The sequence below is a fragment of the Eucyclogobius newberryi genome, unplaced genomic scaffold, assembly GCF_026437365.1.
Source record: "Eucyclogobius newberryi isolate DKJ021-1_F unplaced genomic scaffold, fEucNew1.0.hap1 SCAF_13, whole genome shotgun sequence".
Lineage (NCBI taxonomy): Eukaryota > Metazoa > Chordata > Actinopteri > Gobiiformes > Gobiidae > Eucyclogobius > Eucyclogobius newberryi.
Genome location: NW_027315757.1, coordinates 9,115,371 through 9,129,846, shown reverse-complemented (window position 1 = coordinate 9,129,846; position 14,476 = coordinate 9,115,371). Strand labels below are relative to the sequence as shown.

The following is a 14,476-nucleotide window of genomic DNA, read 5'->3' as shown; positions in this document are numbered from 1 at the left end:
TATTTTTTTGTGATAGTTGGTATAGAGAATTCTAAGAATTGAACATCCAGCAAACAGGTCATATATATAATAGAGCAAGAAATCTGAACTATTTAGACCGTTGGAGAGGTAACACCTGGACTATGTGGACTGTAAGGTGCTGGTGCAGGTGTGTCGCTGTCACTGCTCGAGCACTACTTTAAGGCCAGGATGGATAGTCGGTGGAAATGATGAGGAGAAATGAGTACGGGTTCAGGAGCTTTATTAAAAATCACAGGTACACACAGACTGTTTTCTGATTTGTAATCGTAAACGTAAAAATTGTAAAAAAAAAGTACAGTTTCTTCAAACAAAAATCTACAACACAATAAACTATACAAGGTGACAGTCTTCATCCGGGAGGGCCTTTATCTCAACTAACCCTGGAGGGGGTGGTGACCGGTTCTCTTCCTCTGTCGTAGGATCTGGGTGGGGGGTGAGCAGCAGGCTCTCCTGGTGATGGAGCAGTTGCAGCGTCCCAGTCAGCCCATCTTGCACTCACGTGTTCCTGGGAGACTGCTGCAACCGGCACATTTCCCACTGTAGTTCTTTTCTCGCTCCGCCTGCAACGTCGCAGCGTAATCCTCATCACAGGGTCAAAGTCCATGACTCCGAGGGCGAAAGTTCCGAGTATCATCTATCTTGTAGGACAGAAGTTTGCCTTGTTGTAGAGATAACTCCGGACTGTGTAGACTGTAAGGTGCTGGTTCAGGTGTATAGCTGTCACTGCTCTGGAGTGCCAGCCGGAGCACTACTTTAAGGACAGGATGGATATTCGGTTAAGTTAAAAAAAAAAAAAAACTACAAAGTTTCAATCACCTGGAAGGTAGGGCACATCCTTTTTTCTTCTTCTTTCTTCTTTCACTATTTCATTTCATATTCTTAAAAAGACTCACCCTGCACTGATCAAATACCTGACCAGACATGGCATGACCCTGATCAAAAATGACTGAGTTATAGCAGCTATTTTATCAAGACACAATCATCATATTGTAGGCCATGTAGAAGCAGGTTCTGCTCAACACCATCATTTCACCATTATGTTCACCAAGGGGCTTCCTGTAGGTGAGCTGATGGTGGCAGAGGGGGGGCAGTCCAAAAGGTGTGGGGGTAGACTCATACAGGACACAGGTGGAGCCATTCTCACCGATGCGATAGGAGACCTCGAAGGGATCCACCCAGAGCGTGAGCTCATGGGGCAGCAGCAGCTGTTGGATGGTTAGGCCGATGCGCTGGCCAGCCTGGCCCACCAGGGGGTCCATCTTGTGGTTCATGTGGATGCAGCGGTAGCCTGAACCCTTGCAGGGCCGGTCTGGAAACCAGTGGTGCATGTAACGCTCTGCCAAAATGTCTTGTAGGCTATGGCTGAATGTTTGGACCTGTTGGTAATTGACAAGTCCTTTCGACTGTAGAAATCTGGAGAGAAGTCCGACGGCAGCGGTAATCTCTGGTTTCATTTCATTCATTTTCATTTGTTCCGAAGGCAGGTCGATGTGTCCAGCAGTCTTTGCGCATTTGAGTCCGAGTTGCGCTTTTCTTGGCATTTACAATATCAGTAGAAGAGCGATTAGACTGCGAATAATCCTCACAGGTACACACAGACTGCTTTCTGATCCGGAATAGTAAACCTGGCAAACTCGTACCACCGCTTATATACTTTATCCTCAACGCTTATGTGATGTCATAAAGCTTATGCATATAATAAAGCACCTGTGATGTCATAAAGCATCCGGAAAGGAAAGGAATGCAGTGACATCATAAAGCACACTATCATGCAAAGGCTGGAGCACCCCCTACTGGACGCCCCCACGAACTACAAGTACATGGAAATAAAGGACTTACAGGGCCTTTTGTATATCCATCCATCCATTAATCTAATTGGACATTTAGATCGTAATAAATGGATTAGAATGACAACGTTTGATATTTTGTATACTGTACATTATATTACATTATGTTACCTAAATACTACAATTTCAATTAGCTAATTTATTCAGCTCTACTGTACTTGAAATGAGTACCACGGAATAAAAAAAAACCTAAATAACTGACAGTAATTATGAAATAGCTAATTAAAACCACACAAAACTCAGAGGATGTTAAGCCAATAGTTAGCATCTGACAGAAGTGAACTGGAGAGTGGCCAATAAATAATTTAGATTCTGCAGTACGTGCATCGCTAACTCTCCACATCAGGCTTCTTCCTCACACTACTGCTCCTGCACTTCTGTGTCCAGGGTTATCGAGGAACGCCTGCCCTATATTCCCAAAATGCACTCGGAAATACACAAGAAAAAACAAGTTCAAAGCCAGTTTTTGTTCCTGGAGTTGTATTTAGCTTCATTCATGCTTGTTTAAGAAGGTTTAGGAGGTTGTCTACTATGTTCCTTCTCTGAGCCTCATAAAAACACTTGGTTTCAAATTTCTTGGATTTGTGATGTCATAGGTAGACGTTCGCTGGTCTCCTGTACTGTTTTTAATTCAATACATCGTCACTTGTTCTGAGCATTTCTGCCGTCAAATCGATTTTGTTTCAACGGCGGGATAGCATTAGCATGTCGATACAAGCTAGATTTAGTTTATTTACACATGGTAATTCCAATCCTGATGAGGAATCGACTTACTAAAATAAAGTCATTATTTATACAGTGTGGTTTATAATACATATATTAGTTGTAAAATATGAGATACTATAGTAAAGGTACTCAAGAGCATGTTGTGCATGTTGAAAGCCTTTAAAAAAATCATCATTTGGGTCCTTTAATTTTGAGTTTTTAGCAGTGGTTAAAATGTTTTTATTCTCACTTTCAAAACATATGCTGAAGTTTTGTTTCATTTAAGCGTGTTCCATTGAAACTGAAAAAATGTATCCTCCCTCTCAATTTTAGAATTATGAACTTAGGCCTCAACACAATACATGGACCTTTAGACTGTGGCTGGAATAAAGGCCATCAGAAAGAACATTTGGACTTTAATTTTTTTTTTAAATAATTCAATTTAGCTGTGCTGTGATTTTGTTTGTACTCATGTTTAGTTTAGTAGATTTGCACTCATTTTTATGTGTATTCTGTTTTGTTTAGTCCTCCAGTATACATTTAAGTTTATACATTTTCATCAGTTTATTTCTGGTCATTTCACAGTTGAAATGTTATTTCCAAGCATGTGTTAAATGTATTTGTACATTTTTGTTCAGAACTCTACAAACATGTTCTGAAACGCATGTGATTCATGTATTAGTTTATCCATATTTCTATCTTCTCTCAAATGTGACGTCCACTTGCCACAATTAATATGTGAATGTTGAACAAACAGAGTCCTACTATTAAGACATAAATCACAAACCAGCCAAAGCTAGTCATCTGGACACATCTGCACAAGTCCTTTTCAATCAATAAATTGCAAATGCAATTGCAATCTTCAACAAAAAATGTTTGATATATATGATATTTTCCTAGATTGTTTAAGAAACAAAGTGAATTGACTTTAGAAACATAGAGGAACACTTGTGGAATACATCACAAAATGTCAACCAGTGGAATTGTCTATTTATAGCTCTTAAGAGGAAGACAGAGATTATATATATATATATATATATATATATATATATATATATATATATATATATATATATATATATATATATATATATATTAGGGCTGCAGCTATCGATTATTTTAGAAATCGATTAATCTATCGATTTTTTCTTCGATGAATCGGTGAATTTTTTTGTACAATCCGTAAACCATTTAAAAGCATATTAAATCGTTTTTTAAATAAACGTTATAGTTCATTGTAATAAACAAATAACAAATTGAGTTTCTGCCTAAAAAAAAACACATTTTATTCTTAATTTCACATAAGTTTGTCCCCAACTTCACCAGTCCAAGTGTTCTGTTTGAACATAGAGAATATATAAAGAAAATATATAAAGGGCTAATTAACTTGTCACCAGAATGTTTGTAACAGTTACAGTATGAATTCATTTGAGTTTCTGTCACTTAACTTCAAATAAGACATTAGTTTGTAAAACATTGTGTGTGGGACAGTGATGCTGGTGTTTTGAGCGGTGGCTCTGCATTTTGTCTCCGCGTCATCGCGGACTTTCTGTTTCACATCAGATTATTATAACACGGTCGTGCTCTTCCTGCTGTTTCCATAGATGTGTTGGCTGTTTCAAGGCGCCGCAGAGGAGCGTGTGGCATGTTTGAAACGTACGAGTGTGACAGGGAAGCAGAGTGTGGATGGAGCGAGTGTGGAGCGGGGTCCGCGGTGGCGCGGTGAGGACGCGGAAGCTGGGGCGGGCGGGACGCGGAGCTAGTTGTGGTGGTTGCTCGCGGCAGCTCGCGGCACCTGCTCTTTTACACAACAAAACTCTTCCCGGTCGCACCCATAATAGTTTAAAACACGCCGCTCTCTCTGTTGTGCTTCAGCTGCTTCAGGAAGAAGCTCCGTGGGGAACAAGTCGTTCCGTGTGCTCCGCGCGCCACAGATTCACGTGTTTTTAATAAAATATGTAAATTAAACGAAGCATCGAATCAATAAAATAATAATCGCTGCTTTTTTGTAATAATTGAATTATTCGATTAACTCGAATAATCGTTGCAGCCCTAATTATATATATATATATATATATATATATATATATATATATAATATATATATATATATATATTAGTGCGTTGAAAAAGTTGGAAAGCATAATCCCGTCCCTTTGGAGCTCCTGAGAGACACGAGGAGCTGGAGCAGATCTGGAGAGGCATTTGATCTCATTGATTTTGGTTCATGTGGATCAGGTATTAAAGGCACAGATACACAAGGCACAAGGCACAAGGCACAGGGCACAGGGCACAGGGCACAGGGCAGAGGGCAGAGGGCAGAGGGCAGAGGGCAGAGGGCAGAGGGCAGAGGGCACAGGGCAGAGGGCAGAGGGCAGAGGGCACAGGGCAGAGGGCAGAGGGCACAGGGCACAGGGCAGAGGGCACAGGGCAGAGGGCAGAGGGCACAGGGCAGAGGGCACAGGGCAGAGGGCAGAGGGCACAGGGCACAGGGCACAAGGTACAAGGCACAAGGCACAAGGCAGCAGCGGAAACCAGCCACGCCACATTTGGTCCTTTTAACAAAGCTTTCTAGAAGGATTGCAATGATTTAAGAAAGCAAATTGAAAAAGTCTGGTATAAGCCGAATGTCTCGTCCTTCTCTCTCCCCCAGTTCACACGTCTGCTGTCTCCGGACCAGAAAGGGAAGAAAAAGGAACTAAGATGGGTACTAAAAACTAACTATTATTTTAATAGTCAACAAGTTAGCGATTGTTCTTTAAAGTACGTATTTTTCGGACTATAAGTCGCACCTTTTTTCATAGGGTTAGGGTTACTATAACTAGTCTTATGAAAGTGTAAACGGAAAAGAAGTACATTTTTGACACTATTCTGGTTAAACAGTGGCTGAAAAGTAATAAAAAAGTATATATATTTTATTTTCTCTCAAAGTAAAACTGTATTATGCTGATGAACATATTAATGTAGTTATGTTGTGTTATATTTCTGGCTGGGCTGCATGTTACAGTCAATACTTGCAGCATGTATCGACTTCCTCTCCACTTACACCGGGGGAAGCACATTTTAAAGAGCGTCCGTATTACATGCCACCACCGCATACAGCCAACATGTAATCTGTTTATGTGACCGCTTCAGGTAAAAATGTATGTTTTAGCTCTCTTCATATTCAAACTACTCATTTGGAGAGCTAATTGTGATTTTTTTTGTATTGATTTTTGTGTGTGTATTTCACATTTTAAATATGAACTGAAAACTAATACAAGTATCACATTTATCAGGTTTTATACAGAATAAGATCATTTAAAGGTTGAATTTGCCCTGTTTGTGGTTTTCTTCAGCATCAAATCTTCTTCAATTGAGTATCTAGTTCCAATACTATTTTTAGTATTGATTATTATTGGGGTATTGATACTTTTCACAACACAAAATAAGAAAAAAAATGGTTTCCTTAAATAAATGTGGTCTTGGCACTTTGCTTTGATTCGATTGCAACATTTCGTACAAATTGAAGCGTGTTAACCTTTTGACATAGTGTTTCCTGCAATATAACATAAAAAAAATGTATGAGTCTGAAATAGGGCTGCATGTTCTACTGCAATGAAGTAGAAATTGGAATATAAATCGCAATTATCAACTCGCAAAGACTGCCGTTATTTAAGTAACATGATTAACAACACAAGATCCTGTTTTTTTTTTTTTTTAAATGTATAAATCTGCACAATAATAAGCTACAAACATTCTGAAATGCAGGGAATTGTTGTATTCTCCTCTCAAAGTAACGTGTTTAACTCCTACACAGAAACATAAAATGCAAATATAATCGAACCGCAATGTATGTCAGGAAAACCAAAATTCAACATTCCTCTAAAATCGATCATACCTAGTCTGAAAAATACCTCCAGATCTTCTAAAAACATTTACGCAAATACCAGAGGATGGCGCTGGGACTACATCTGTACATCTGGCACACAGAAGAAGAAAGGCGTTTGTGTCACGCTAAAAGCAACCGAAACGTTGCTAAGAAACGGCTATTTGACCACTGACGTTAATATACAGACAATACAAGTTTAGTAAAGAAGTATAGACTTTAAAAACACGGAGGAGCTTCATGGATTCCAAGTTGATGACGTACACCAGTGACGAGCGAGCGTTTTGAGCTATGAAGAAGAGGACAGACCAAATATGTGAGCTTATAAATGTTTCAAACAGTTTAATAATGGGCTTAATGACATCACACTAGTCGTAATGTCTTAAAGGAGAAGTAAGGACATATAGGACAAGGTCAAACCAGGCATTCCGGATCAAAGTTCACCGGAGAAGTCGATAGGTGGAGATTGTATTTCTGGGCCCAGAGGAGACCTGGGTCACGTGGTGTGTTATTTATGAGCTTATATATGATGTAACTGCACAAAGTGGTTACAAGATTTACTGAGGAGAAATCCATTCAACGCAAGCCAGACATGTTCATAAGGCTGAGCAATAGAGTCATGGACACAATGACGTATAATTGAAGATATTACAATTAATTCAATAAATAAAAATGTCAGAAATGAAAACAGGAAGAGTAGATATTACTTTTACATAAACGGGTGCTATGTAACTTTTCCAGCCACCTCTTGTCACCTGTTATTTGTTTTTTTGTGTGACATTATAACGTTTTAAAAGGGCCCATATTATGCTACATTAAGTGTGGGTGATATTGATAACAATAGTCAGCAGAAATGTGTTAAAACGTGTCTTCAAACGCATTGGTTGAGGTTTAATTATCAGACAAATGTGAAGTGCAGGAATTTAAAAGTTTACATCACAACTTTTTTTTATGTTTAATCAACTCTTTTTGCAGCATTTTTACCATAAACGATAAACTCGCTATTCAAAATGTGCACATCTTCAAAACAACATCACAATATTCGCTAAATGTTAATATAATGTTCACCTCAAGCATTTATGATTGTTTAATTAATCCTGTTTAGTAAGTCTTCTCCCTCTGAGCCTCAGAAAACCTTTGTTTCAAGTTTCCCAGCTTTGTGACAAAAATTCAAACATTTCTGGACCAAACAAACTATGGTGAGCTTTGCCGTATCTGGATTTTCGGACTGTATATTTTGTGCAATCTCCCATAGAGTTGAGCCAAAACGCAACCTTGATCCGATATAAAACCACTCTCTCTCCCCTCCTTCATTTCAGCTATACACCTCATCTCCACCGCAGCAGCAGAACCATCAGCCTCCTCGGTATCTGCTCATCTTCATCACCACCATAAACTTTTTGTATCCACAATTTTATATGTGTATTTAACGAATATTGTTAAATAAGCCATGTTTAAAGTAATATGTTTAAAGTACTGCTGATTATTTTAGTAGTCAATTAGTGAGGATTTTCTATTTATTTTTTTAATAAAGGAGTCAAATGATTGTAGTGTACACTTTTATCAACATCACAATTAGTCGCTTAATTGCATTAGTTTGGTGCTTGTTTCTATTTGCTTTGCCTTGAACGTTCCAGAATATGTCATTAAACTGTTATAATTCATTCTTTTACAGGTGTTTTTATTGCTGCCTTTCCACAGATCTGACTTGTAACTGGGCCTGGTGCCATACGGTGCAACATCCCAACCAAAGCAATGACATCTCTATGAAGACGAGCAGAAAAGGCACATTTCAAGCCATTTTCTATTACAAATTTAGACTAATTGTCCAGTGCACATGCTTTTGTCATCATCAAAACAACTTGATTAATTTTGGCGAAGAACACATCACTGAGCCGTTAAACCCATCCCACGCAGCAACGCACGCTTAGCACGTTAGCAGTTTAGCGAGTGAGTGAGTAAGAGTGAGCACTGTATGACATGGCTAACCAGACAGCGACTTCTCAAGGACTTGAAAAGCACAATTCTGACTTCATCAAATGGAAACGGATAATTAACTACAACTGCCATGACCATTTAAAGTCTGCAAAAAATATTTAACAGCTACTATGTATTCATAATGAGATGAATAAACACAAAACGACAATAGAGTATCACCACGGAGACAACTGAGAGGCAGCAATCTACTGTTTGCAGTGTGTCAAAGGAAGATTTGACTTATTGCATAATCAGCTAACAACATGATCCAGTCCAAGAAACGGATCATATTGCAGTAACAGCTTTCACACGAGCATATCACCAAATCCTGAAAGCTCCACCACATATCTCACCTTCATCAGTTAGAGCAGTATTGATGTCCTTAGAATGTTCTAGACTTCATCAAATACATTAAGTCTGCTTAAGATTAAACCGAATGTTCAGTGTTTCTTCTCTAGTAATCTTATTTTAGAGAGAAAGTGACAGTGTCCTGCTCCACACACAGCTCTGCTCTGCTCCACACACAGCTCTGCTCTGCTCCACACACAGCTCTGCTGCTCCACACACAGCTCTGCTGCTCCACACACAGCTCTGCTGCTCCACACACAGCTCTGCTCCACACACAGCTCTGCTCTGCTCCACACACAGCTCTGCTGCTCCACACACAGCTCTGCTGCTCCACACACAGCTCTGCTGCTCCACACACAGCTCTGCTCCACACACAGCTCTGCTCTGCTCCACACACAGCTCTGCTGCTCCACACACAGCTCTGCTGCTCCACACACAGCTCTGCTCCACACACAGCTCTGCTGCTCCACACACAGCTCTGCTCCACACACAGCTCTGCTCCACACACAGCTCTGCTCCACACACAGCTCTGCTCCACACACAGCTCTGCTCTGCTCCACACAGATCTGCTCCACACACAGCTCTGCTCCACACACAGCTCTGCTCCACACACAGCTCTGCTCCACACAAGGCTCTGCTCCACACACAGCTCTGCTCCACACACAGCTCTGCTCCACACAAGGCTCTGCTCCACACAAGGCTCTGCTCCACACAAGGCTCTGCTCCACACAAGGCTCTGCTCCACACAAGACTCTGCTCCACACACAGCTCTGCTCCACACAAGGCTCTGCTCCACACAAGGCTCTGCTCCACACAAGACTCTGCTCCACACAAGGCTCTGCTCCACACAAGGCTCTGCTCCACACAAGGCTCTGCTCCACACAGCTCTGCTCCACACAGCTCTGCTCCACACAGCTCTGCTCCACACACAGCTCTGCTCCACACAGCTCTGCTCCACACACAGCTCTGCTCCACACACAGCTCTGCTCCACACAAGGCTCTGCTCCACACACAGCTCTGCTCCACACAAGGCTCTGCTCCACACAAGACTCTGCTCCACACACAGCTCTGCTCCACACAAGGCTCTGCTCCACACAAGGCTCTGCTCCACACAGCTCTGCTCCACACACAGCTCTGCTCCACACAGCTCTGCTCCACACACAGCTCTGCTCCACACAGCTCTGCTCCACACACAGCTCTGCTCCACACAGCTCTGCTCCACACACAGCTCTGCTCCACACAGCTCTGCTCCACACAGCTCTGCTCCACACACAGCTCTGCTCCACACACAGCTCTGCTCCACACAGCTCTGCTCCACACACAGCTCTGCTCCACACACAGCCTTGCTCCACACACAGCTCTGCTCCACACACAGCTCTGCTCCACACAGCTCTGCTCCACACACAGCCTTGCTCCACACACAGCTCTGCTCCACACACAGCCTTGCTCCACACACAGCTCTGCTCTGCTCCACACAAGGCTCTGCTCCACACACAGCTCTGCTCCACACACAGCTCTGCTCCACACAAGGCTCTGCTCCACACAAGGCTCTGCTCCACACACAGCTCTGCTCCACACAAGGCTCTGCTCCACACACAGCTCTGCTCCACACAAGGCTCTGCTCCACACAAGGCTCTGCTCCACACACAGCTCTGCTCCACACAAGGCTCTGCTCCACACAAGGCTCTGCTCCACACACAGCTCTGCTCCACACAAGGCTCTGCTCCACACAAGGCTCTGCTCCACACAGCTCTGCTCCACACACAGCTCTGCTCCACACAGCTCTGCTCCACACACAGCTCTGCTCCACACAGCTCTGCTCCACACACAGCTCTGCTCCACACAGCTCTGCTCCACACACAGCTCTGCTCCACACAGCTCTGCTCCACACACAGCTCTGCTCCACACAGCTCTGCTCCACACACAGCTCTGCTCCACACACAGCTCTGCTCCACACACAGCCTTGCTCCACACACAGCCTTGCTCCACACACAGCTCTGCTCCACACACAGCTCTGCTCCACACAGCTCTGCTCCACACACAGCCTTGCTCCACACACAGCTCTGCTCCACACACAGCCTTGCTCCACACACAGCTCTGCTCCAGACAGCTCTGCTCCACACAGACTGTACTGCTGTGTATACGCTGCACATTCCCGGTGGCACCTGCATCTCACTGATAGCAGCCTGCACTTGCACAATTACTGTCGCTTATTTTCATCTTCCTTCTCACCTTTCCTCCTCCCATCCCCCTCACACTGCTCTCCATTCCTCTGTACTCTGTGTATGCTGACATCAGCACCCCCCCTCACATACACCCAACTCACTCACACAGTCACATACGCGCGCACGAGCACATGCACAAGGCGCGTATATCAAGCAGGTCCCATCTCCACTGTGAAGCGGAACATAAGAAATGTGATTGATGGAGATCAACAGCCTCGTAAAAAGTGCTGTTAGTTCACGGCCCCCGCTTTAATTAACTATAAATTCCCAGTCCAGTATTCCCGTGTCAACACATGCTGATACATGTACACACGTCTACGTGTCACATCACAGTTACACTACAGGCCTACCTGCTCCCAGGGGCCTGGCACAGCGGCATTACACTGCACACAGTGCATAAAGGATATGGCCATTCGGTGATCTTTTTGGCGTATTTTCTCACAAAGTTGTCTTCACTAAAGATGAAGAGGGAGCGGTTGACAGTGAAACAGTTCTGGCGCACGGGGATGGGATTATAGAGGGCCATAGTCCGCGCTCTTTGGGCCATGGACTGTTTGTACACTCTCTGGCCCCCGGGACCTCCGGGGGGCCCGTGGCCGTGGCCATGCATGCCGTGTCCATGTCCGTGTCCGTGACCATGTCCGTGGGGTCCTCCCTGCCTGCTGCCGCCGCGGCCTCCCGCGCCACCACCGCCATACCTGGCCGGCACCTCGTCTCCAAAGCGCGCCATTCTCTCACCAAGAGCCAGTCCGTAAGAAGCAGCGGAGAAGAGCAATCCTCAGCTGAGCAGCCACACAACATTACATCCCATCTGGGTCCGGACGGCTCATATGCTCAGCGGGTTGTGTTGTAGAAGGCTGAGCACCTGCACCGGGGCGCGCGCTCTGCTGTGCCGCGCTGTGCTTCAGTGAAGGAGGCCGCCCATGTACCGAGCTCTGCGCGTCTCAGCGCGTCTCAGCGCGTCTCCGCGCGGCAGCCAGCGGTGGAGCTGTGGCTGCTGTGGGAATTAGACGTGTGTTCCCCGAGTGGGCTGTGGGCTGTCTCCCCCTGGGTGTCCGTCAAACGCAGGATTCGGCCCCAACATAAGAGCAAGTAAAGGCTGTAGCCCGCTGACATGAATGTTTCATATTGTCCATGGCTCATGCTTTCGCTCCAGTCAAAAGGAAATCTCAGGAAGAACGCCTGGAACACGGGCGTCAATAAAACAGATTGTCCAAAAGCACATAGAAAAGCATTGACAGCGTGTCTAGACAAGGCTCGGGGATGTTACTCTTGTCATTTTCAACAAAATATGGCACTCAGAGGCGGAAAAACTGCTATTATTTATTTATTTCCGAAACATCCGCAATGTTTGGTGGAGTGTGGCATTGGAGGTTTCACCGATGCGCTCAGGAAAATGAAAAACGAGCGAGGTGACAGTCGCTAGTCTGATTTCAAAGAGAAAATAGAAAATACCGCACTCCACTGATGCGTCGCTGTCATATTCTCCTGTGCGCGCCTCTCAGACTTCCTCCTCGCTGCTGAGCTCGTCACCTGCGCCTGCATCCAGGGGCCGAGCGGGGGACATCCACGGTGTCGTCAAAGGCAAGGGTACGGCTGCCGCCTGTCGCCCGCCGCGCAGCCTGTCATCGTGTCGCCGTGGATCGTCGAAGGTGCGGAAAAGTGCCCCCGCGCTCCCTCAGCATTCCCGCCCAAAAACAGCTCTCCTCCCTCGGTCCGCACTGTTGAGCCCCTATGTCCTGGCAGCTCGTCCGCTCTCTCACGGTCTCACTGTGGGCCTCCACTCCTCTGTATCCTCTGTATCCTCTGTATCCTCTGTATCCTCTGTGCGCCTCTGTGCTCGGCCCCGGGGAAAGCAGGAGGAGGGAGGGGGGCGCGCGGACTCAGTAATGGATAAAAGCGAGCTAAATTAAAACACGGGACTGCAGTTCTCATATGAGGATTTGCATTTGGTAATATGTGTGCTTTTTTGTTTAAATCAATATGCATGAAATTAAATAATACAGAAAAAGAGGAAGGGGGGGAGAAAGTGTGTGTGGGGGGGGCGGGGGGTCCTCTGCCTCTGCACCCGCAGCACATGACGCACGCGCTCCGTCCAGCTCCAGACGTAGCCGTCACGGACGCTGGCCCCGTGTATCACATCAGCGTGTGTTTGTGCTCAGCCCTGCCCCGCGCCTCCCTGCCCCGCGCCTCCCTGCCCCGCGCCTCCCTGCCCCGCGCCTCCCTGCCCCGCGCCTCCCTGCCCCGCGCCTCCCTGCCCCGCGCCTCCCTGCCCCGCGCCTCCCTGCCCTGCCCCGCGCGTCATGTCCACGGTGACACGCATGGCACAGGACGCGGCTGCCACCTTCTCCTGCACCAAAACCAGATCTACCACCAGTACATTCTCTCCATATGAGAGAGGAGAAGGAGGTAAGTGGAGAGAAGTGGCGCGTGCGTGCGTGCGTGCGTACGTAAGTGCGGTGCAGCCCGAGCCGACAATGCTTTCGTATACGTGCGCGTGTTTGTGACGGAAGGTGGAGGGAGAGAGGGATGCTATTCTTAGCAACAGACATTTGGAAATTAATGGACGAAGAGAACGCTCCTTCTCCTCCGCCCCTCCCGCACAGAAGCACTGGCTCTCTCCCTCCTCTCTCCCCTCTCTCCCTCCTCCTCCACCTCCTCCTCCACCTCCTCCTCCTCCTCCTCCTCCACACTGCTCACTACTCAAGGTGTGACTGCGCTACGGTCGAGACAACAACAACACAGACACGTTTGTTTGTCACGCACACATTATTATAATGAGGAGACAGAGTGTTTTTCAATGGCATGGAGCAGCATAAGCAGATCCTCACTTTACATTTTGTACATTGTAAACCACAATATTGACCTAAAACGGCAAACTAATAGAAACAGGTGAATTCACTTCCTGTTCAGAACTGCAATAGTGATAAGCTCCGCCTCCTTACAGTGGCATGTCACTTACAAGCAGGAGCATATGGCTATTTACATGTTGTTTTTGAATTTTCTTGAAAACTGTCTCTGTCACATTTAATACTACGGCAGCAGCTTTTGACCTGAGTTCCAGGGCACTCGTCCTGACTTGCTCAAGCGTTCATGTGTTTCCAACTCGGGGAAAACACTTGTATCAGTCGCAATCTTCATTTTCCAAGTAATCACATCCAAGTACAGAGATGTGGGCGGGGATAGACGGCAGGTGAAAACAGGAATTTCCCGAGCGCTTGAGCCTCAGTTACAGGACAATACAGGACGACTCAAACATACACAAATCAATCAAAAATAACGCCGTTGTCAAAAGTTCATTAAAAGCCGTTTTAGCGTGATACGTCTCCTTTAAAGCACTTCACGCACCGCTAAAAGGAACACCATGAGTCACAAGCACTGGTCAGTCCTTCTTCTTCCCAGAGGAGCCCCGAAGATGCCCACAGACACGTTCCCTCGTCTGTTACAGTGACCTAATTGATTGGACTCTACTACACAAATAACCC

General features: G+C 45.4%; 1 protein-coding gene and 1 pseudogene across 12 annotated transcripts in view; both read right to left on the bottom strand.

The window, feature by feature from the left end:
* The window catches only part of cacna1aa (calcium channel, voltage-dependent, P/Q type, alpha 1A subunit, a), a 130,762-nt gene extending 117,985 nt beyond the window's left edge, over positions 1 to 12,777 (bottom strand). For all 12 annotated transcript variants that reach the window (XM_072442477.1, XM_072442485.1, XM_072442487.1 and 9 more), the window contains exon 1: positions 11,400 to 12,777. In XM_072442477.1, coding sequence (XP_072298578.1) covers positions 11,400 to 11,721 — 322 coding nt within the window. In that variant the 5' untranslated portion in view covers positions 11,722 to 12,777. The remainder of the gene's footprint in view (positions 1 to 11,399) is intronic.
* LOC140357768 (protein BTG1 pseudogene) lies at positions 813 to 1,562 on the bottom strand (annotated as a pseudogene).
* Positions 12,778 to 14,476: the final 1,699 nt, after the last annotated feature.